Raw genomic sequence first — 23923 nt, forward strand, 5'->3', positions numbered from 1 at the left:
CCCTTCACTGCTACAAAGGAGCAGCGCTACTCCATGCAAAGGATGGTTGCACACTCCACAACGGTGCCCACGAATACGAGCTCGACGGTGGACCGAATGCCGACTGTGAGAAAGATCGATACAGGGCTATTGATAGACACCTACGGCTCATTCAGAGGGCATTCACAATGGATTCAGCTTGGTTTTCCAACGCAGGAGCCAGAGGCAGTTTTAAACAACTTCAATGGATATGAGGACGCAAAGAAGAAAGGAACAAATATTTCGCTTCAAAAGGGTTTATTAGTGACTGATTTACACATGGTAAGACATTAGGAGTAATGATGACAAATGAGAGAAAAAACAAACAAACACCATTTGTGCATTAAATATCTACAACACAGTGTTCATTCTACCACTGAAAGGTGCTGAAAGGAATCCATCATAGTATTCAACTATGGGGACTTTGCTGCTAGTTTCCACCTTTGTAACCACTGCTGAAAAGTCAGTCCTCCTTTACTGACCTCAGGAAGAACATGCTGGGCTGGCCTTTCCCACCTACAACACACAAAACAGGGAAGTTAACCAGAGAATGAGACGCTGGACTACTGAGCAAGGGCATGAATGGAAAATAATTAGAGCCAATAAATTCAGTTAGATATTGGCCTCAGATAGATGTACTGGCATGAATGTTTTGGCAGGGTTAAATTCAAGCCATGAAGTCATTTACAAATGGTGTAATCACCTGTGTGTAGATAGGCAAGTTAACAGTAAGGTTTAAGACTTAGTTTACTACCAATGAATTAAGAAAGCTGGTCTTTTTTCTTTTCTTTTTTTTTAAATAGATTGAGCTGCAAAACTATAATTAGATGAATTAAACCACTATCAGCCAGTTTCTGTACCTGGATTAAGCTTCTACATTTTCTACAAAAAAATCTAAAATCTAGAAGATCACCAGTAAAAAAAGGTTTTAGTCCAAGACTGTATATTCACTCTGGAATAATGAGATGTCAGTCAGTCAGTAATAATCAGAATCACTGACCAGGTGTAATTTATCCATCACATTATGGTAACCAGTTAAAAATGGCAAGTACATTTATCTCTTCATAATGGACTCCAGCAACAAAAGCCTCGTCAGACAATCAATGAAAGATCATTAAAACTGCCTAAATCACTTACATTTGGAAAGAAAAAACACATACAAAAGTGTGCACGAATAATCTTAGTATTGTCTAAAGGTTAAACCAGGAAGTAGTTCTAATGAGTGTTTAAAACATGCTTTTTTAGTGATAACTCATCCATTCACTTGCAGATGTTGTTCAGGTAACTGTGTCACTCTAGGTAATTCCCAGATCTCAATTTGTAAAAATACACCCAGATTAGAAAGGAGAAATCTCGATTAAGCAGCAATTAAAATAATAATAATAACAGGTCATCGATTTAAGAACTGTGTCTCACCAATAAGAGATGGCAGTTTTGACTTGGTCCCCATAAGAAAGGCCCTGTGCACAGCGGTGAGTGAGCCCTCTGACTCTTGGTACCAAAGACTTGAGAAGCTTTTGGTCCTCCTCCATGACTCTGGACAGGAGAGCTAAGAGTGCAGACAGACAGCAGTATGTTACTAAAAATCCACCGAGCATTTTATTTTTTGTGGAAATTTCCTAACATATTAAGTACGTGTACACCAAACACTGCCCTCATTTGTGTTTAAAGCAAACGCTTCTCTCTTGATAAGTTCTCCTGGTTACCTTTTTGATCAGATGCCTCCAGCTGATCCGCTTCCTTCTTTATCTTCTGCAGAGTGGCAGAGTGAAGCTGAAGTAACTGACGGAGAAAACGCAGCTCAAGCTGTTGTGAGCGAGATCGGGAACACAACTCCTCCGGAGCCTGAAGTTGGGTGTGAAAGTCAGAGAAAGTCAAAAAAGTTACTAGTATGCAATATATGAGGAAAAATAAAAAAGTGAAAAAGGACACCTCCCAGCAGCTTTGGTATATGTAACTCTATTTTCCTTCTGCTCAGTGAAACTGGCTTTCAAAGATGCAATTTTTGTCATCTCTGGTTGTGAGGGGTTCAGCATCGATCAATGACAGTCCGTTACAATCACTTAGGGCACATTTAAGAGTTGGCTGCAAACACTGATTTTGTAGAAAATCATTTGAGAAAGAGCCACAGGAAAACACAAGTGATGTTAGGATAGTGAGACGGTCACAAAGTCCCTTTAGAAGATTTCTTTGGAGGCCATTACCCAGGCAGCATGACTGAATAAACTGTTTTAGTGACTGAAATTACAAGTTGAATATTTTAAAATAATACAACACAAAAATCATGATGTCACCAGTTCAGAACAATGCTCCACTGACTGACATCTACTTTTACTGAAGCAAATGACTCAGTCACACTAAAGTAAGATCATCATAGTAACCTCCTTTCAGCAAAGGAAGGAAGGAAGAATGAAGTGGTTGCCCGGTGACTGCATTTAATTTTTTTTAGCGTTAAGCAACCGACTCCAGCTGGACGCCCTGAGTTTGAGCATGCAACACTCTCAAACTCTGGCGACCACCTTCAATCACAAGGCGACTGCAAAGGTTGTCTGCAAATAATCAGTCTAATTTACAAACACAGACAGTCTGCCTGAATGATGCAATCATTCGGAGTCAGCTGAAGAGAAGAGCTCGTCTGCAGAGCGTTCATTTGTAAGAGAAGACTCTAACTGCCTGTCGATTTGCAATAAACTGCTGACCTGCAGTAACTACGTCCCCATTTGTGAAAGAATTTGTTTTAAACCTATGAGGTTCTGGCTGGGCTCTTAATGCAAGTAATTAAATGAATTTCTGTGGTATTTAGATGGTAAGGGAGGGACACAGATTTGCAATTTTCGCTAATTAATCACCATATCATTATAAACAGATTGCAACCGTAGCAAAACATGACTGTGAGAGTGAGCAGAATCAAAGAGAAAACAGTAAAACTGCAACACTTTACACACTATATGCCAAAAATCACCTTGTACAGAGGGAATGCCAGACTCTGACACAAGCTGCTGAAGGTCGGGGACTGCAAGCGATGGATGGACAACCATGATGCAGGAATTCGTTGCATACTAAACAAAACAAAATGGAATTATATTTCTGGTCAGTGAATGTCACCCCTGGACAAGGACAACAATTAAATATGTTTTTGTTTTGATTCACTGCAGCTGGGGCCACAGATGTACCACCAATGAGGCAAATATAGGGATACCAAGCAACATGCTCATACCCTTCGATAGTTCTGCGGTCCAGTGAAAGAAGTGAAACTGCTCCCATCTGTCTGGCCTCCTTAGACACAGCGTTCCTTAGACTGTTGGCTGCAGCGGTCACATCTTCAAATTGTGGCATTAGTTTTGCCTGGATGAATTCCTCTAACTGAGACAAAACGCAAAGATTAAAATCCTCAGAGTGCTACAAAAAAACATAAGAATTAAATTTTAGTCACTCTCGTTTTTCACCCCAGACTGAAGCCTCTCATCAAACATATTTCACTGTCATTGATCCTGACCTCTCTGTGAAGATGAATCAGCTGCGTCTTTGCTGTCGAGTTCCCCTTAATCAGACCTCTGATCTGCTCTTGTCTGAGAAGCTGTAAAGACAAGAAAGCAGAACATGATTATTTTTATGATGTAACAAATGCTGACGAAAAGTCAGTCTTCTCACACCTAGCAAACATAAGACATCTAGACCAAAGATCTACAGTATATAATACATGTAGAAAATATTTCATCCAAAAATACTGTCTGTCAACTCTCACCACTAGTTGTCTGAAGTCCAGTATGCTCTGCCACTGGCTGCGAAGGCTTCTTAGCGCCTCCTGTCGACTTTGGGCATGTTGGTCAAGTTGGATGCAGCGGTCTCTGATATAATCCCTGGCAGCTGCCTGCATCACACACTGTAGTTCCACCTCAAGAGCTGATCTAAGAGTTCAGAGCGCAAGGAAAATAAAAAGCACAAGTAGAAGACAAGACAAAATTATTGCCTCTAAAGATATTACCACTAATTAAAATGAACTCACATAGCTGTTTTCAAACAGGATGCAAATACAAAGTTTAAAACTGAGTTGACAACAGAAAAATTGTATCGTTCAGATAAAAACAACAATAACAGTGGCTGTTTGTTGGACCTTTTTTTCCCCCCTCACAGAAACCCAACTCCCAAGTTGCAGTACTGCAAAAAAAAAAATAACAAAATGCATGGCAAAGGCAGAGATTGAATTGGAATGAACTTACAGTGCCAAGGAATCATCCTGGAGCTCATCTCTAATACTGGACACCTCGAGCTCAGCGTCCTTCTTACGGGTTTGCAGCTGGTTTTTGAGCTGCTGGACTCTGGAGCGAGTCTGGGCCAGTTCCACCAAGCTCTGCTCCACTTCTTCCCACGCAGCCTGCAGCAACAATCACATGCGGGTCCATGCATAAAAAGTTACCAATCGCAGATTCCAGGAAAAAGAAAGAGATGATCATGGTTTGATCACGATTTTATGTATCAGGACATAATGTGTGAAAAATAAGTCCACCCTTACTGCTTCTGCATATTTCATTAACTGATCATCAGCAAATGTGAGCACCACTATAGAAGCAGAACTTTTGGCACTTTGCGGTTCAAATATGTGCCACCACTGTTGCTACCCATGAGGGTTTATAAGTCCCTTCCCAAACAATTTAAAGTCAATTATCCTACAGTGAGAAAGATTATTCATGATACCCTTGGTATCTACAAGCTTAGTTCTACAAGCTATTGAATCATATGGTGTGTTTAACCTTTGACAGTGTTTCTGCATTTTGGATTCGTTTTTGTTAAATCAACAATGATATGGTTTAATATGCCATGTGCTCTTGTTCGTCTCCGTTTGTATTTACCTCATTTTAAGACCAGGTAGGGACCAGATTATTTTTATTATGTCCTGATATGTAAACTGTTAACAGGGGGTGTGAACATGGTTTCATCTGCGTTTCTGTTGGTATACTGCAATGTGACCGCACCTCTAAGAGGGTTTTAACTGGTGGTAACTCATTTTCCTCTTCTGCTGACATATCCAGAAGGTGGTCGCTTTCATAGCGGAACCTGCATGCCAAAAAACAAATAAATTTTAAAAATGCATTACACTGAAAATCGGAAATCTTGAAGCATGACGTGAAATGAAAGATCCCAATCACTGCCTTACTGCAGAGCTGTTACATCCCGTGTCACGTCCAGAGACGACAGTTTCTCCTCCAATACCTTCTGCTCTCTTGAAGCCAAATACAGCAGCGCTGATAGAACATGGTTTGGAGGGTAAGCACCCAACATGTTCTGGTGACACAACAAGCAACAGCATATTAATGCAAAGTCAAAATTAAAGACAATGTTAACACAAATACAAAAATATTTTGTAAAATCAGACACAAACACACCAACCTCAACAGCACTCAGCCAGTACTGGAATACAGCAGTCCTCTGCTCACGGGTCATACTACAGGGAAAACAAACAAACACAAAAATAAATACATTTTAAAAGCTGAATAACTTAAATCGAGTACAGTCTGTGGTCCTTACTGTGTGGCTGCAGAGTGCTGTGTTTTCGATTCACACTCTTGTAAAGACTGATAGAAGTGGACCCTGTCGTCACACAGCTCTCTCACATCACGCTAAAGAAAGAAAACAAAGGTAATGAATGATTTCATGAAGTCAGCAGCTGATATGCTACAGTTGCCTCGGTAAGCAACTAATTCCAGATTTGTGCGAATGTTAAAATTTCTCCCAGCATACATTAGGTAAGGTTAGGTGAAGTAATGTTGGGTTAACTGGTAACTATAAATTGGCCCCAAGTCTGAATGTCTGTCTGATGGATAGAAAACACACAGAGCGGCTATACACAGAGCCTCCAAAGCGGCTGTATTTGCTATTTCTGTCTGATAAACATTCTAAATTTTAAACTTAAGTAAAACACAGATTCGGGCATGTTTTACCAGAACTTGTGCCTCTGTTGCCACTTTGACATTGAGGTTGTCATTGTCTCTGTTGCAAGAAGATTTATCAAACAGCACTTCAATTTCTGCTTTTCTGCAATAAACACACACACAAAAAGAAAAATGTGTAAAAGGTATTGCGTCTCTTTTTCACTTAAAATGTATTAGTAAATGTTCTGCCTTACCTGGCCATCTGTTCCAGAGCCTGGCAGTGCACACTGATCTGTTGCACATCATCAGAAAGATATTTGCGGCTTGAGATGCAGCGCTGCCTGAAAGCCTGAAGCAGCAGCTCTCTGCGTTGGCCGTCTTCCACCTGGGCCCAGGTTCGACTGATAGAGTTGTCTGTGTAATCACAGCAGAAAATGCAGCTATTAAACGCAAATGGCAAAATAGTAGACAAAAACCTTTTCAGCCCTTTGTGGTATAACTAATATATTTGAGCTGAACTTGTCACCATGTGAAATGTGTGAAAAAGATATTTTTTCAGAACTTCTCTCATTTTAACTTTAATTATTTTATCTTTATATAAGAAAACAATCACAAGGTGCAACTCAGTACATTTTTAAAGAAACCATATACACAACATCAGACATGTTTGCCTCTAATCAAAGTAGTGACAACACATCAAATTCATAGGTGTTTTAAAACAAAACTGTGTTAACACAGTTATTCCCAAATGAGTCCTGCCAAGTCCAAAGACATGCACGGTCTTTGTGTTAGTGTCTAATGTGCACTGCGTGTCACTCAGCAGGATAGGCTCCAGTCCCCTCACAACCCTGACTGGAGGAAAATTATGGAGGGATGGCTGGAAGTCCAGCCCACAGTACATATGTTGGACTAACCTTGTGTGGCCATCTGCTCCTCTGTAACGCTCATCTGAGAGTCCAGGTGACTAATCTCTTCTTTCAGCTGCTCTATCTTCTTCTGGAGATCTTTACGCTTTGCAGCCTCACTCTGGCCCTCAGCCTGACAAGACCGCACACCAGTAAACACAAACATAGCTTTTACAGAAACTCCCCTTTGTGAAGTGCAATCACTAACAATTAAACTAAATTACAACTGCTGGGGAAAAGAAATAAGTTGCAGCCTACCTCTTTGTCTTGAAGCGATTTATACCTAATAACAATGTCAAGGATAACAGAGCAAATAAATAACAAAGAAAGGCAAAGAAAACAAAACAAAGAAAGTCTGTTGGAAAGAAGCTGGAAGCTTTGCAGATCAAGTCAAGACCAAAAAGGATACCACTGAAGATTGCCACGCATGATCCTCACATTCCTAAAAAGACAGAAATCAGTCAGAGATTGCAGTTTATTTTAGAAAACAGGCCATTCATGCAAATGTTTTTTCTTTTGTAATGAACCAGAGTCCTGAGTAAATGTTTGAGGACAGGAAATGAGCCGTGTTCTAGTTATAATTTAGTGATCAAAAGGTTTAAAAACAAAAACAAAAAGCAAGCGAGAACAAAGTCTCACCTTTGCTGGAAAACATGCTGGATGACATATTTCCATATCGACTTCCCCGTCCCAACACAGAGTCTGGAAAACAATCAACATTAGTTCAAGGCTAAAAAGTTAGGTAATAACATTGATGACAGGTAACATAAGTGTAGATACCTACGTTTTAAAATAGCTGTCATTAGGCAGTCTGTCCGGGGACAGCCCAAACTCCTCTGTCGCCCAGCGTTTCAAGTCCTGAACAAGATTTCTGTCTGCCATCCTGACAAATAACAGCTGGTAACGAGCTACAGCTAAAGCGAGAAACAACAACAGGAGACTATTATCATCAGCCAGCGTAGTTAGCTTAATGAGTGCACGTAATTCACAGATGTCCCTCCAACTTACCGTGCTCCCACGAAAGATGCCTCTTTAATTCAATAAAAACAGGTTACGGTGCTCACACGGGAATATTTTTTAACCTAAACCTACTCAAACTTTCAAGTTCCCGCCTGTCAACAGCATTTCCGATTAACGACCACAGAGGAAGAGGAAAAGGAGAAGTACCGCCACCTGCTGGCTTGGAGAGCAATCACAACTACAGCCATTTGCTGTCATCAGCACAGACTGTGCCTTAGCTTTGATTTTACACAAATATCTCACATGATGAAAATCATGTAATGATCCAGAAGCCAATATTCATTTTTTTATTTTTAAATGTGGAGATGATTTAAAAGATGTTGTTTGTCATGTTATTTATTGCACTGTTTAACCCAAGAATCTAATGTGCTAATCACATGGCATCTAATCAGGGATATTTGGCATATATACATGCTCATGACAACCTGCTGAAGTTCAAACCAAGCATCAGAATGGAGATGAAAGGCGATTTAAGTGACTTTGAATTTGCCGTGTTGATGTTAGAGGTCAAGGGAATACAACTCGTTTCACCCAAGGGATGCAGAAGAGCACCTTTGAATGCAGATGAGCTACAGCAGCAGAAGACCATACTATGTGCCCATCAGCCAGGAACAAGAAATTGAGGCTTTAATTCATACTGGCTCATCAAACGTGAACAACAAAAGCTTGGTAAAACTTTGTCCGGTCTGATCAGGCTTAATTTTTGCTTTCACATTCACACGGTAAAGCCAGTTTGATGCAAACAACATGAAAGCATGGCATCACCCTGCCCTGCGCGAGTGGTTCAGGCTGGTTGATGATGGTGTGATGGTGTGAGGAATATCATCTCGGCACACCGGATCCAGAAGTATCAGCTGAGCATCACTTAAATGCGACAGCCTACCTGAGTTCTGCTGCTGACCATATTCCCTTATGACCACAGTGTACTCATCTTCTGATGGTTGCTTCTGGGGAGGATAACGTGCCACATCACAAAACTCGAATGATCTAAAACTGTTTTTTCTTAAACACTGCAACAAGTTTACCAGAATCTCTGAGGAATGTTTCCAGTAGCTTGTTCAATTTATGCCGCAAAGAAATTATAACAATTCTGAATGCATTAGCGGGTTTTCCATCCATGCTGTACAAGTTGTGAAATAAATAAATATACACAAAGTCAGAAAGTGGCTCTTTTATTTGTTTTACTGCAAATAATCAGCAATTCAGCAGACGTCTAAATGCACAGCATTAGACTTTTTTGTATTCAGTCACCTCCTCTCAACCACAGTCCAAAGGTCACAATAATCATGGTGCTTGGTTTTTTTTGTTTGTTTGTTTTTTTTTAATTTACTCATAGTATAACATGTCATTAAATCACTCCAAACTTCCATCCTATGAGAAATGGTGTAAAAATAAGTCTCTGAATGTCTGTTGTATAATAAGTATGTTAAATAAATTAAAGATGAGGTAAACAAAACACATTTCAGATGATATCAATATTCTTAAGGCTTGTGATTTCTAGTTTTGTATACTGACAAAAGTTTAAATAAAACAAAAAACACCCACTTTTACATTTTTTAAGCATATAATAAAAATAATACATTCACAGCAGGTGCAAAAGAATTTTTCACACAATTTAAAAAAATAAAGCTAGGTGTTGCCGTCATTCCCTTTGTGAAAAGAACACTCACAATAAGCCTCTGATTGTACTGTATGTCTTTAGCACCAGGCGGATGAGCTATCCGCCGATGATGGCAGGATTTTATTTCTTTTTAAAAAGGTGCTTGAAGTCACCGTATCTTCTTAAAGAGATTTAAAACTGATACAGATTCCTGAAACAAAAAAATGAAGAAACTTGGTTAATGTTTTCAGCAGGTATTAAAATGGGCGGGGGGGGTTGTTGTTAATGCGTTCTCACCTTTGTCGAGCGCGTTTTATTGAAAACGTTCCAGAAGCGTAACGTCTCGTCTCCAGCTCCCGTCACAATCGCCTCACCGTCTGGAGACATGGCCTAAAGAGTACAACAAGTCATTAGAATTTTATCTTAATAATGTTCTTATTTATATTATCAATGGAGAAAAAAACAAACAAACCAGACTGACCAGGTAGAGCACTCGGTAGGAGTGTCCTGTAAGCTTGGCCACCTGAGTGAGAGCTGGATATTTCCACACCAAGATTTGATTCTGAGAGTATCCGTGGGTGCTTACCTGAAAAAGAAAAGCATTTGTTTGCTTTTTGTTGCTTTTAACAGTGAACTCGTTTGTGTATGTGTGATGGACCGAGCTGAAAAAGCAGGAGTCACAGGAATGATCAGAAAATGGGTTTTCATTTATTTAACCCAAAAAATTCTATTTACAAACAGTAAATGTTGAGCTCATGAAAGAGTTCAAAGAAACGGTGAACTGTGACCTCAACAAACCAAACAAACATAACTGACCTAAACAGGAAATGACACACATAACAGCTGATCAGATCACTATGACACAACAGGAGTAAGTAAACAAAACACAGTCATAAACCACAAAGACGATGCAGCACAGTCTAGTTTGTTAATAAACTAAACACCAAAGAAGAAAATCAAAACAACTAAACCCTAAACTCAAACATTTAATTACAGAAAACACACATTCTCCCCCTTCAGCAGGAAGTGGTGGTGCGGTCCAATCATCCCCTCTATGCATTTCACTGCTTTTGTTTCCTTTACCTGTTTCTTACCTGCCACGATCTCTGGGAGTGGCCAGACAAAGATTATACAAAAATCAAACCAAGAATCAGAGTGAATTGGTATAAATACATAAGTAAACTAAATGTGTGCGCTTACAAACAAATGTATCCAAACCAAACAATAAACTTACTGCAAACTAAAGTGTGTTATTTTGAATAAAGAAATAAAGAATACATAAGAGTTACCGACTTTTATAATGCAGTCATGGGTTTGGCCATCACAGTATGTAAAGGCGATATAGCTGAACTAACAGAGAGATTAATCTTTGAAAACCTCTTCTTTCTCTCGGGGTCGCCACAGCAGATCATCTGCCTCCATCTCAGCCTATCCCCAGCATCCTCCTCTGTCGCACCAACCCTCTGCATTTCCTCCTTCACTGCATCCACGAACCTTCTCTGTAGTCTTCCACTATCCTTCCCTCTGCACATGTCCAAACCATTATGTTACCGTTTTATGGGGTAACTGTTGAACCCATTCTCCATAACGGAGAACCTTTGTGTCAAACTCGGATCACAAATTCAAAATGTCATTAAGAGGGCTGGAAAGATGATTAGCATGCTCCATCCATCTTCCCCCCAGAAGATATCTGAAGAGTCAGTGATCGAGTGGGGTAGGGGGGGGAAAAATAAATAAATAAAAAAATCACTAAAGATATAAATCACGTCCTTTATAAAGAGTATGACTGATGAAGAATAAGGTATGAGACTCCTGCCTGACAGAATCTGTCATCCTGCTCATCACTAATACAAAATGATTAATCTCTTTATTTGTGTATTTAAAGTTCACATTAAATCAAACATGACAGTTACCTTATATGACAGTAAGACTCACCTACTTGCCAGTCTTGGGCCCAGCAACAACAAATCAGTAATTTTACAGCTATTCTTAATTCTGAAGTTTGTCATTTTCAATAAAACACACAAAACGGGATTCATTCTGCACTCGTAGGTTTACGCTAATTCTGCATGCAACGAAACAGAGTTTTGAGTTTTAATCTCTCTCACTCATGATCATAGAGCTGAGGTCGATCCATGCAGAAGCCCCTGGAGCTGGCCAATCAGAACAGCTCTGTACATGTATACATGTATTCAATCAACTTCAAAAAGAGCTCTTAACGTATCGCTGCTGACCTACAATTTTAATCAGTGTCTTTACAATTACAAATGGTAATAAATCCACGGACAGCAAATCCACTGTGGATGTGGGGTCTCTTACCAGCTCATTAGCATGTTTGGACCAGGCCAGGTTGCAGACCTGAGAGCCGGTGTCCATACACTGCAGCGGCTGCGATGTCAGGGTATTCCAAAATCGAATGCAGCGGTCGGCGGTGCCGCCGCCCGAGGCAAGCAGGCCGTGCTGATGGGGGGACCAGGCGATGGCTTTAACTGCAGCCAGGTGATCGGTGTACGTCTGCACGGGACTGAGCGACGAGTGGTTCCACACCAACAGCTAAGACCACAAACCGCACACTCATCATCAGTGAGCAAAGCAAATCCATACAGTCGGTGTGCTTGATTAAATATTACAAAAAATTAAAAAACCTCTACCTTGTTGTCATTGCCGCCAGAGGCGAGCAGCTGGTGGTCAGTGCTCCACTTCAAACCGCACACTTCCTGTCTGTGTCCCTGCAGGCGCCTCTCTGACTGGAGCGGAGGCATCCGCACGTCTCGTTGGAGGATCATACGATCTCGGCTTCCCGAAGACAACTGGTCTGCGTTCCAAGCCAGAGCTCCTGTAATCAGAGTAACTTTAACTTAAGCCTCAGCTTGGACACAGTGCTCCGCTTTAATGACCTCCAAGATGTCTCAACTTTATCCAGGCTGATTTTTCAAGTATTCCTTTAGGATCATTTCTGAAGCCACGATCACGCTAACTCACCAACTCTGGCTGTGTGGCCCTCCAAGGCAAAAAGCTTTTTGCCAGCAGCAGCATCCCAGATCTGAACATAGCCTTTGTGAGTTCCCACAGCTACAAGGTTACCCTAAAACAAAGAGCAAAGCATCTTCTTAATAACAAAAAACAACTAACAGGTTTTTTTGACAGTAGTCTGCTACGTGTACTTACCCTTTCAGACCATCCGACTGATGTGACAGAGTCGCCCTCTACTGACAAATCGCACAGCCTGGTCACCTGAGGAAACTTAGCTGGTGAGTCACTGTGGCACAGCACAGCAACGATATAAACAGCAACAACAAACAGAAATATACGCTCCAGTATCGGTACCTGGCTGGTGCATGCGCTCCACAGGTAAACACACGTGCCCAGCCCCACACTGAGCATATTGAGAGCCGACCAGTCCACCAGGTTAAGATAAAAGTCATCCTGCAGCTCTGGAGCGTCCAGGACTTTAAAGGGAATCTTGGAGATCTTGCGAGTTGCCTTCCTTGGTGAACGCAACAACTTCTGACTGCAACAGGAAGTTCAGATATAACGTGACTCCAAAGTGTAGGGATGATCTCAAACAGCGCTCTTACCTTTTATTGCTGACGGGTGATAACGAGTAGGGAGAGATGTTGGTGCCGTCTTCTGATGACAAGCTTTTGGTGTTGAGTGAGTACTGAAAAGCAAACATGCATCATTAGAGCTAACAGAGGTCTGATTAGAGCACACAAACATGCTGCGCTAACAGTGCAAGATGACCGAGAGAATCTGAGACTTCCATACAGAGAAGAGACTCCTCTTCTCGGGCGGGGACGATTGCAGACGTCTGTCCTCCGTCTGGGGATCTTGGATCTTTTCTATTCCTGCTCCCAACAGCTCATTCTTCAGCAAAGCAGAGTAGGCCAGCCCGTCTGCTACAGAGACGACAGCAGTGATATTTGATTCATGTGCAGATATAAAAGAATAACAAGGAAACAGCAAAACTTTGACAATTTCAAAACATATTCACCTTTGATATTATCAGAAGAGGCATCCTTTGTTTTTTTGTTCACAGTCGGTGACTTCTCATTTTCCTGCGCATAAATCATGAAGGTTATTGATCAATTCATAACATTTACACTGTAAATTATTTTATACAGCAAACCAAGCAATCATCATTCAATTCATTTTGACCATTTTATACATTTGGAAAACAAACATCACAACTTTAGAAAATAGGAAATAGGAAATCTGAGTTTTCCCTCCATAACCCGAACCAGCCGACTTCCACGGCCATTAAATTTCCACTAATTCATGAAGTTGCTGTCAAAGCCCAGAGAGGAGCAAACTCATCAGCAGAAATTCATATTTTCACAAAACACTGGAATCCCAGTTAGGTCATAATTCTTTCCAACTCTGTGGAAATTGAGACAGTTTTCCGACTGTCGGCTATTTTCACTGTTTAAATAAATCACAGAAGTGCTCTGTGTGATGTTCTTTAAGTTTTTCAAAAATTCGTGAAAGTGACAAAACAAAAAAAAACACAATCTGGATGTGCTCAGTGTTTTTCCACAACGTCAAAATTAAAACATGAACCACTGGGTGTGTCCACACAGCTCTCCTACAAAGCTCCTCCAAAAACCTGCACTTAAAACACAGTCTCACGTTGATCCTGTGAAAGTTGATATTCCAGTTTGCTCCCGCTCTGGTCGGTATGAATCGGTCTCCCAGCTTAGTGGGCGAGGACAATGGGGAGCCGGCGGCTGTCCGACTGTTCTGCAGTTTCTGCAACACAAACATTTATCATTAAGTAAGTTAGTTTATGAACACATAGAGGTTTGGTTAGTGATTACGTCATCTAATATCTAACTTAACCTCCTAAGACCCGAACTCTTCCACAACATCCATCCATCCATCCATTCACTTCCGCTTATCCTTTTCAGGGTCGCTGGAGCCTATCCCAGCTGTCATAGGGCGAGAGGCGGGGTACACCCTGGACAGGTCGCCAGTCTGTCGCAGGGCCAACACACAGGGAGAGACAACCATTCACACCTAGTGACAATTTCGATTATCCAATTAACCTATCCCCACAAGCTGCATGTCTTTGGACGGTGGGAGGAAGCCGGAGTACCCGGAGGGAACCCACGCAAACACGGGGAGAACATGCAAACTCCACACAGAAAAGACCCCAGCCTGATGACCCCATACTACAGCCAATGTGTTTACTTTATTTCATTTGTAAAACATGTATATACACACTATATACACACTCACACACACACACACACACACGTAGAAAAACATATTTAGTATACACATTCAGTAATGTATATACCTTTATATATTGTACATATATTTATTACTTTTTAGATCAGCCATTTTTATATTTTGCTTGTTTTACGTTATTGTATTTTTGCACAACTCTGTTGCTTGTGAAGCTCGCACACAAGAATTTCACTCGCATGTACTGTACCAGTGTACCTGCACATGTGACGTGACAATAAAAGTGATTTGATTTGATTTGATGGTGGAATTGAACTCAGGACCTTCTTGCTGTGCAGCAACAGTGCTAACCACCGTGCCACCGTGCTGCCTCTTCCACAACATGCAATATTTATTTATTTATTTATTAACCTTTATTTAACCAGGAAGATCCCATTGAGATTAAAAACCTCTTTTTCAAGGGAGACCTGGCCAAGATAGGCAGCAGCAGGTGTCTCACAGTTACAGAGATTACTCAAACATAGGCATCAACAACACACATGCAACAATAAGTGAAAGAAAACAAATAAAATAAAATTCAATAAAAAATTTTTTTTAAAAAGGCAGTTAAAATGACAATCAATCTAATTAATATCAAAGAGAAATTAAAAATGCATCTTCCACAACATGCATTTTTAATTTCTCTTTGATATTTGGGCATATTGGGGCCCGATGAATGTAAAAACAAAGAATTTCCAGATTTTTTTTTTTTTTTACCTTATTTTTGTTTTTAAGAAAAATGAGAGCCACAAATGAGGATATTCGTTTAAAATTTTGATAGAACAGTAGCAGTATAATGTCCTCATAATTGGATATCAGGCCCATGTAGAGCAAAATTGAGTATTTTGGTCAAAATAACCAAAAATGAAGTGATGTCCATATATGTGGACGGCAGGTCCTAGGAGGTTAATAATGTCACACATTCAGCACTGATGCAAATCTTTATTAAGTTCCCATACTACAGCCAATGTGGTTACAATTTCTAAGTAGATAAAAGAATAATTCTCTACAATGAATAAATTAATAAAGCAAAATTCAAATCAGATGAAGGGATGGAAAAAAAATGACACTTTATCATATTATTAAGGATGAAAACTAGGAAAAGGAGGAGAAACTAAGCGAACGACTCACAAAGTTGTCATTCTCGATGTTAATTTGGCGTAGGAGGCGATGTTCATAGTCGGGATCCATCCTGGACCCTGAACCCTCAACTGCAGTGTGGGAGGACACAGCTGTGCAATACAAACAGGGGAGTTAATAAATAAACAAGCAGTTTAATCGAGATTAGGGCAACAATGTAAAAATCATCTCATTTTGATAACACTTTCTTCTCAACCACAATCTTTGCCTAAAAGTTTTTATGGACCAAATTTTGGATATATAAAATGAACGCTGTGAAATTTTTGTGTTTTAAGATATTTAGATTTTACAATCGTCCGCCCCTACCATAAAAATAAATCAAGATATATAATTTGGAACCGATACATCAAAAAGATCAAAAGTTGAACAAAAAACAGGCAGTCACATAGAGTACCATCTGAAAACTCTAGGATGGTGTTTTATTTGTATCACACTATGTGCTGACATTTTTGTTTTTGTCATATTTACTCATTCCAGCATGAAAGTTAAGTAAAAATATGGAGATTTTGATGAAGAATTTCAAGTTAAAAGTGTTCAACGTGATTTATTTTGCATTACTGTGAAGTATGACTTTATATTGTTTGGAAATGATCACTCTTTTGCAATGTGAATGTATTAGTTTGTGCTCAAACATGGGACTTCACAGGACCGCTTTGACACTTTTAAAGTACCCGTCCCTAATTAGTGGTTAATTTTCATGGTAAGAAAGCCCAAAGGATACGTCAGACTTTTATCTTTAATCGTTTTTGAGCTGTCCAAGTTCAAACATTGCCTGAGATTTCAAAGTGTGAACAAACTTGCTGGAAATCCCATTTTTCTAATATAACTATCTAGAAAAGCATCTGATAAATGAAGCTTTAAACTTCACAGAAATCTGTATATATTACCACAATTTGGAGCATAAAACTTTTAGGTAAATCTGCGATGGTCGAGCAGGAGGACCATGATGGCTTGGGAATTATATTGTGCCCGTTTTTTCTTTCGTTGTTTTGTGGTCACATTTTGGTTGGACGCAGTCAGAAAATTAGAGTAAAGACTGAGTGTTTTTCTGATTTAAGTTTCAAAACTATAAAAGCAAGAAGTTTATTTTTTTTTAACATTGTTAAATCGCTATCTTGATGTTGTAGCAGGCTATTTAAAAGCAGCAGTTTTAGTGCACACCTGCTAACCGTGCACTGCAAAACAATCGATTATAGTGAGTTAACACTCTGTTAACTTTTATGACCCCGTCTTTATATCTTTTTTTTCTTTGTACAAAGGTTGCTAATTGGTAAGAAGTTTATATTTTCTGAATGTATAATATATGGTGCATTTTGTTTGCATGTTGATTTTGCTTAAAAAAAAAAAAAAAAAATTACTCAACTTTAAATAACCAGAACATTTAGCCTCAACTACACCAAATCAGTGCTAGTTTCAAAAGCACTGATTACCTCAGGGTAACAGCACAGCTCATTATTAACCAGTTACGAGAATCTAACATGTTTTAGAGATTCATTTGTAGCTAAATGTCTTCAAAGACGCTCATTTGCGATAAATTAGAAGCAGGTAATGATAACTACCGTTAGCTTACTTAGCTAAGGGCTAATCCGGTCATATTTGTCGGGACAGCATACCTAAAACGAGCCAGCTCCGGCAGACCACCTCCGGACAGAAACAGCGGGGACAGCCCGGCGAGCAGACGATCCGGACCGGCTATTTAAAACCATTCAGGCTCAGATGCCGCTTGTTGTTGTTTAGCTGAGGTCTACGTGACTTTGCATTGTGGGAGTTTTGTGTCACTCCGGTGACGTACATCATAACACGGAAGTGTCCATATTTATCGCTGATAGCAGGATGCCGTAAGCTGGGATACTGGAGTCAGCTACCGGGAAAAAGAAGTGTTTTCAAAGTACTGATCGTGGATAAAGACTAACACAGTTAGGATGTTATATTTGTCCCAATATCTGTGCTACAGTTAAAGTCTGGTCATAAATTAGTCTCACCAAATGGTCCAAAATAATAAACTGGAAGCAGTTTAACATCAACAGTCATGCTGGGAACTTCTGATGCAGCTCAAACTTAAATAAAAAACATTAAAAGCGAATACCTACCACTATTGTGTTTCAGCTACTTGTAATACCCAAGTTTCAAGTATAGAGGGAGCACTAGACCTATAGATAGATGTCCACGGCATACATCTTTAGAAGAATAGAATAGAATAGAATAGAATAGAATAGAATAGAATAGAATAGAATAGAATAAATAGCCACTTTATTGTCATTCAGCACATACACCAGTTAGTGCACATCAGAATATAATTTTGGTGCTTTTATTCGCCATTGACTGTACAATATAAATAACAAATAAATATAGATCTAGGGTATGAAAAGTACACGTAAGAATATAAGAGAAATCTATATACATTATTGAAAAAAAGAAAAGAATAAAACTTGTACAGTATACTGGGAAAATAAAACTAAAAACATACATTGCAAAGCAATAATAGCAGTATTTAATTTTAATAACTCTAAAAGAACTGCGTGCACAATTTTTATTTTTTTTATTTTTATTTATTTTTTTGGATCCACATATCACAGTAAGCAAATGAAAGTATTTTATGCATTTTTAATGAAAACCGATCACAAACTTCAGTAAAGTCAGTGGTTTCAGCTTCTGAAGATCTACTTTCAAACTGTTTAAAGGAGGGATATTGGATATATTGGACAAAGAATGCTGAATAAGGAGGAAAAGAGGAAGACCACAGAGAAGATCCATGGATGCAGCAAAGGTGGACATGCAGAGGGATCGAGTGAGATGGAGGCAGATGATGTGCTGTGGTGATCCCTAAAGGGAGCTGCTGAAAGAAGAAAGACGGGGTTCAGAGAGAAATCAGGGAATCAATAACAAAGTACGAGTACTCTGCTGGTCCTGCACTGAGAAATTCAGCTGTAGAAATAAAAGCTTCAACTACAATGATCTAACATTATGTTAAGAAGAAATATCCTCTCTGCTTTCATTTTTCCAGCACAAACCTGTAGTGTAATGTCTTAGTGAAGAACACTCAGTAAATCAGATGCTTAATATAAAGTGGTATTGTAGCTTCACTTTCTATTTGGGGCTTATTGTCTGCTGCAAACCCTGCTGAAACAAAGTAAGATCGCAGCTCTTCTGAGTAAAAATTTGCAGATGGAGTGACTCACAATGAAATATTTGATCATCTAATCAAATCTGAAGCCTGGTCTTGTTTTAAGAGAGTCTGGGTGTATTTTTAGACCTGACAGCTTGCGTGTCCCACTGTCCTGCTCTAGATTATATTGTAACAGGATTATAGAGTCATAAAGTGAGTGTGTGTGTGTTTGAATGTTGCATGCTCATCCAAACGCACTGCTGAAAGTACTTTTCTGCCACCGCCTCCCTCCATACAATAAAGTGGCCTCTGAAATGCACAGCTAATGACCATGCAGCAGTAACAAAAGCCTGAGCACTGGGCCTTTAATGCTGCCAATTGTAGTGATGATAATCACACACTGAGCGCAGAGAGGCCCCCCCCCCGAACTTCACTGTGTGTTTTCTGGTGAGTGGGCCTAAAGAAATTTACCACATCAGACACACAACATAGTCCTGCAAGTGTGAACGAAGCATCACCACACACACGCACGCACGCACACACATACACACACACACACTCTCTCTCTCTCTATCTATTTGTCCCCCTCAGACACACCCACACAGCACTGGCGCCAACAACTAAATCCCCCACCCCTTTTCCTCCCTGCCCCCGTTAGCTGACCTCTAATTATGTCATGCGAAAAAGCTGTGTCCCATTGAAAAGCTCTCTTAATCAAACCCAATTAATTCCGCTTTTTTCCCTTATTATCCTTTGCAAGGAACGCGTCTTTCCAATAAGACTGTTAACTCCAGCCGTGGCGCTTTCAGATCTACTCGGGTGCAGGAGCAAAATAATAGACTGCACAATTAATCAATTAGTCATTAGGGTTTCAGTTGTTCCTAATGAACACAGTTGCTGTGTAGAAGAGGGGCGTTAGAGAGGCCTCAGAGTTCCTCGTCTTTCTGTTTGGAAATGTGTCTACAAGTTGAATTCTTTGACTTTCACCGCTGTCCTGCACAAGAAAACTCAAAAGGGTTCAGATGAAAGAACTTTATGAAGTTTTTATTGTTACACTACTGATCACGTTGGGATGATGTTTCTGATTCCTGTTTCTTTTAGGATCAGGGAGTCTGGACATGACTGACATATTATCAAAAAGAGTTTCTTTTGGTGTATTTTGGTAACTTACGTGATCAAAAGATTGGCTTCAGTCATTTAATTGACTTCCTGATGTGTCACCTGTGTTCCTGGTAATCGGCTGGTAATGCAGAGAGGTTTGCATGATTAGGTCCTGAGACGTTAACTGGGGCACAGAAGAGGTAGAGGACAGTTGGAGGGTGAGTTTATTTCACATTCTTTCAGTATGTAGAGGTGCAGTTTATACATATGGTAAAGCCTTTGTTAGCATAAAGCAGAGGCTTCATTTGCTTTATATTTATTTATTTTATTTTTAATAAATGCCACCTTTTTTTGCACCACTCGTGCCTCAAGACTTCTTCAAACATCCCTTAAATCTTTTTGGTGGCTGATATTAACAGCTGCCCCCTCTTTGGGGTCTTAGTGCGACACACCCCCATTACCACCTCCTTGAAAGGCAGTTTGGGAATACCAGGTGCAGTAAGTTTAGGGGTGGGTGTGGCTCAGGTTGGTGGAGCGATCCTTGACTCCTCCAGTCCGCATGCCGAAGCATCCTTGGGTAAAGTGCAGTTGTCCCTGATGGGTTTGTGTGAGTGTGCATTTTACATATCTTGGTTTTAGGGAACTATGACACTTAAAAAAGACAAAAGATGTAAATGGTAAATGGACTGGTTCTTATATAGCGCTTTTCTACTCATCTGAGCACTCAAAGCGCTTTACACAACTTGTGCATTCACCCATTCGCACAAGCACATCTTTCTAAGTGCTTTAGAGCTAACATTCACACACATTCGGAGAGCAATTTGGGGTTAGTATCTTGCCCAAGGATATTTGGCATGTAGACTAGGGGAAGCCAGGAATCGAACCACCAACCTTCCGATCAGTGGATGACCTGCTCTACCACCTGAGCTACAGCCAGATGTCATTGTTTATGTTTAATCAGCTTCCTTGTTGTGTAATGATCCAGAAGGATTTATTGTTCCAGGTATCAGGGAGGATTAAAGGTTGTGTTCCTGCTTCTTAATGCAACGCCACATTTGGTGATTTATTGTCTGACATCGAGCAATATGTGGACAAGACAGATTTTTCTGTAGTAATCACATGTTCAGATTATATTGGATAATGTTTTGGGTGAGCACATGCTTGTATGTAATACTGTGATATATTTTTAAAAAGTTAATATTTTTAGAAAATAAGACCAGAAATGGTGGTTGAGTAAATGTTAGGAGCACTGGCACAGGAAAACGACCCTCTGTCAGAACCTTTTTCCTGCCGATCTGCTGCTGCTCTTTTTCCCAAGCTTTCCTTTGTGTCACTCACTGTGGCTCAACGCATGCCTACCCCAGCCCCCGGCTGTGACTGTAGCCCCGACCCGGCCCCAGCTGAGCAGTGCCAGCAATCCAGCAGTTAGTTAGTGTCCGCTCAGGCCCAGCTCGGCCTCGCCCGGCCCGGGTACTAATCCCTGGTCTGTCAGAGGACCCCACTCTGAACTCATCCTGCAACACAGGAAAACGCTCTAATTGGGGGATTTTCTACATCATTAACTCTGATGAGCACCCACCCCACCCTCTGTCTCCCCCTCTCCACTCTCCCTCTTTCTGTATGTCTCTCACACCCACACTTTTCTCCAACTTAATCTGGCTTCTTCACATTCTCGGCCTCTTTCATCCTTTTGGCTAAAGCTTTACTTTTTTTTTTTTTTTTTTTTTTTTTCCTTTTTCATTCAGGCTGTGTTGTTTGCTTAATTATTCACATATGAGACCCTAACAGTAAGGTAAAAAGTGTGAAAATAGTGAAAGTTTTTCTAGTCTTACCTGTGCACTTGTTACATTCACGAGCTAAAAGCCATTTCCTCAGTCTGAGGTCCTGTATTACTTTCCTTGGGTAATCCTTTAAAGAAAAATCATGATATAAATATGCATATTAAAATGTTGTGTGTGTGTATTGCACAGAAAAAAATTAATGCAACTTATTTTTAAAATCAGGATATCTTGCTGAGCTCTGTAACTTGGATCCAATTGTAACACATCTATTTTCATGTTAAGAATTTAAAAAGATCCTGCAAAAACTTCCATGTTTCATCTACTGGCTTATCCATATGGTCCTTGAAGTCTGCTCAGCCCTCCATCTGTCCGGGACAGTGTCTCACATGCTGAGGAGCCCAGCGAGCACGGCGGCACCGGCCCTCTGTGAACATGTGTTGCAGCGGCTGAACCTTGCAGCCTGCCTGCCTGCCTGGGGGCAATTAGGGAGCCGAGCCCTGTGGTCAGAGGCCCCCCTGGGAAGTCCTGATTGATTGGAGTCTCATCTTCCTAACAGGCTGGCATCCTGCCACAAACCCATGGAAAAGCAGAGAGGATTGAGAGGGGTAAAAAGAAGGAAAACCATGACAGAGAGAGAGACAAGGCGCACAAGTGTTTGCAGCAAAGAAAAAAAATGTCTCTGCTCATGTATGTCAGATGACAACGATTATACTGTAGTAATCTTGGATTGCTCTAGTAGTCTTAGGGAGGTTAAAAAACCCCACAGTGACTGTGGGAATGAGTGCATAGGTCAACATGAAAGCACTGCAGTGAGAACGCGGAGATACAATTTCTATCAAACTATATTTATTTTCAGTAGATCTCCATTTGTTCCAGAATATGAACATCAACAATCCGGACAAAATCCAAAAGAAATAAAACAACGATATCACTAAGACAGACATAACTATCTTCTGTACATTTTCACAGATAATAATAAAAATAACTAAAACTAGTGCAATGTTGTCTGTTATCTAACCTTTGGCTTATTCTTGGCCCAAAACATTTATGGGGCGCCCTAAATGTCCTGTTAACACATAAGATAATTCTGGTTTCCTGTGCTGTGTGAGGTCCCGGCGTCGTTCACCATCGTGTAAAACTACATGAAGACAGATGATGAACAGCGGCTGTAACATTTATCTCCTTTAGGTCAGACAAGAGTGATTTCAAACTGATCCAAAAATATGGGAAAAAAAGTGGAGTGTGACTTTGTAACAATCTGGGCAGAAATGAGTCTCCTTTTTTATTTTTAACAAAAGAAAAAACACATTTTATATAGAAATATAAAAAATGGGTTTCTGAAATTGCACTTTAAGATGACAGAGTTTTCTATCCCTCTTTTTTTGTAAGACGTCAAAAAAATATATAAATTTCAACCTCCAAAGATTTGTTTGAGATGGTACCTGCACATGCAAAAACATTTCAATGTCACAGTCTTATTTATTTACCTCTACTGTCCATATGAAGCATATTGTGCTCCAACTTTAAGATGATTGGGGCTTAACCCTGTAACAGATGGCATAAGACTAATATTGTGTCACTAATGACCAAAGCAGTAACAATCCATGTTTCCTCTTGTTTGAAAAAGAAAAAAACTACAACAAAATGGTTACAAGGGCCTATTTAGTGCAGCCTGAGACCGTTTCTCCCCCTTCTGTTCGGGACAAAGAGGATACACTTGGATCAATTGTGTCGAACAAAGACCGAACTATGTGGGGTGACGCATCACACAGGGCTCTTTCTGCTGCCCTGCACGTACACGCAGCCACCCAACACTGAGCTGCCAACAGGTTTTCTCCTCCAACAGTCACTCAAGCAAAAAGAGGGCTACTCCGCTGACTAGCCTGCGTTTCTGTCTACTTCCTCTGCCTTTCTACTGCTTCCTCCCTTCTTTAAAGCACAAGTCAGAAAAAACGTTTCCGTGCAGAAATATTTTTGGTATATTCCTGGTCCCAGTTGAGGTGACCCTTTTCCCAACAGACGAAGATCTGTTAAAGAAGCTTCTTCTCACTGATCATCTTCTTCCAGTCACACCAAGATATCTAAAACATGGACTCGCATATCTAAACTGCGCATCAAGTAGAAACATAAACCATACTACAAGTGGACATAAAACG

The 23923-nt window shown here is 40.2% G+C and overlaps 2 protein-coding genes and 1 long non-coding RNA gene across 5 annotated transcripts; 1 reads left to right on the plus strand and 2 right to left on the minus strand.

Moving 5' to 3' along the window:
- Positions 1-305: 305 nt before the first annotated feature.
- On the minus strand, positions 306-7962 carry haus5 (HAUS augmin-like complex, subunit 5). The gene is made up of 20 exons (XM_003439989.5): positions 7802-7962; positions 7578-7707; positions 7433-7495; positions 7203-7235; positions 7052-7076; positions 6803-6926; positions 6143-6302; positions 5958-6051; positions 5545-5636; positions 5407-5461; positions 5174-5301; positions 4992-5073; positions 4239-4393; positions 3764-3926; positions 3515-3595; positions 3236-3381; positions 2981-3077; positions 1725-1863; positions 1435-1567; positions 306-534 (listed from the first exon to the last, which is right to left on the minus strand). The coding sequence occupies exons 2-20, from the start codon at positions 7673-7675 to the stop codon at positions 432-434; spliced, it is 1971 nt and encodes a 656-aa protein (XP_003440037.1). The 5' UTR covers positions 7676-7707; positions 7802-7962; the 3' UTR covers positions 306-431.
- A 1007-nt stretch (positions 7963-8969) lies between these two features.
- LOC100694127 (fizzy-related protein homolog) lies at positions 8970-17577 on the minus strand. Of its 2 annotated transcripts, none has more exons than XM_005479154.4 (14): positions 17393-17576; positions 15771-15871; positions 14043-14162; positions 13408-13471; positions 13182-13312; positions 12992-13074; positions 12741-12924; positions 12582-12647; positions 12396-12498; positions 12065-12249; positions 11733-11966; positions 9895-9999; positions 9711-9803; positions 8970-9624 (listed from the first exon to the last, which is right to left on the minus strand). In XM_005479154.4, the coding sequence occupies exons 2-14, from the start codon at positions 15828-15830 to the stop codon at positions 9583-9585; spliced, it is 1470 nt and encodes a 489-aa protein (XP_005479211.1). In that variant the 5' UTR covers positions 15831-15871; positions 17393-17576; the 3' UTR covers positions 8970-9582. The 2 variants fall into 2 exon arrangements, with proteins under 2 accessions (XP_005479211.1, XP_005479212.1); XM_005479155.4 differs by having other exon boundaries at positions 9583-9624; positions 13182-13309; positions 17393-17577.
- Positions 17578-19576: 1999 nt separating this feature from the next.
- LOC109197121 (uncharacterized) lies at positions 19577-22777 on the plus strand. 2 transcript variants are annotated; one of them, XR_003216512.1, is made up of 3 exons: positions 19578-19901; positions 19987-20204; positions 22050-22777. It is a non-coding gene; the product is annotated as an uncharacterized LOC109197121 (long non-coding RNA). The 2 variants fall into 2 exon arrangements; XR_002058438.2 differs by having other exon boundaries at positions 19577-20204.
- Positions 22778-23923: the final 1146 nt, after the last annotated feature.

This window comes from Oreochromis niloticus, linkage group LG23, assembly GCF_001858045.2.
Source record: "Oreochromis niloticus isolate F11D_XX linkage group LG23, O_niloticus_UMD_NMBU, whole genome shotgun sequence".
In the NCBI taxonomy this organism is placed as follows: Eukaryota; Metazoa; Chordata; class Actinopteri; order Cichliformes; family Cichlidae; genus Oreochromis; species Oreochromis niloticus.

Bases quoted from the DNA above. Each gene is read 5' to 3' on its own strand.
- haus5 (XM_003439989.5), bottom strand. From the start codon at position 7,675: ATGGCAGACAGAAATCTTGTTCAGGACTTGAAACGCTGGGCGACAGAG. The intron at 6,052-6,142 runs GTAAGGCAGAAC...TGTTTATTGCAG, and splicing joins GCTCTGGAACAGATGGCCAG to AAAAGCAGAAATTGAAGTGC. The intron at 1,864-2,980 runs GTGATTTTTGGC...ACCCAACTTCAG, and splicing joins TGGCATTCCCTCTGTACAAG to GCTCCGGAGGAGTTGTGTTC.
- LOC100694127 (XM_005479154.4), bottom strand. From the start codon at position 15,830: ATGGATCCCGACTATGAACATCGCCTCCTACGCCAAATTAACATCGAG. The intron at 13,313-13,407 runs GTGAATATGTTT...TCGTCTCTGTAG, and splicing joins CTCTTCTGATAATATCAAAG to CAGACGGGCTGGCCTACTCT. The intron at 10,000-11,732 runs GTAAGAGACCCC...TTTCTTTTTCAG, and splicing joins CCAAACATGCTAATGAGCTG to GTAAGCACCCACGGATACTC.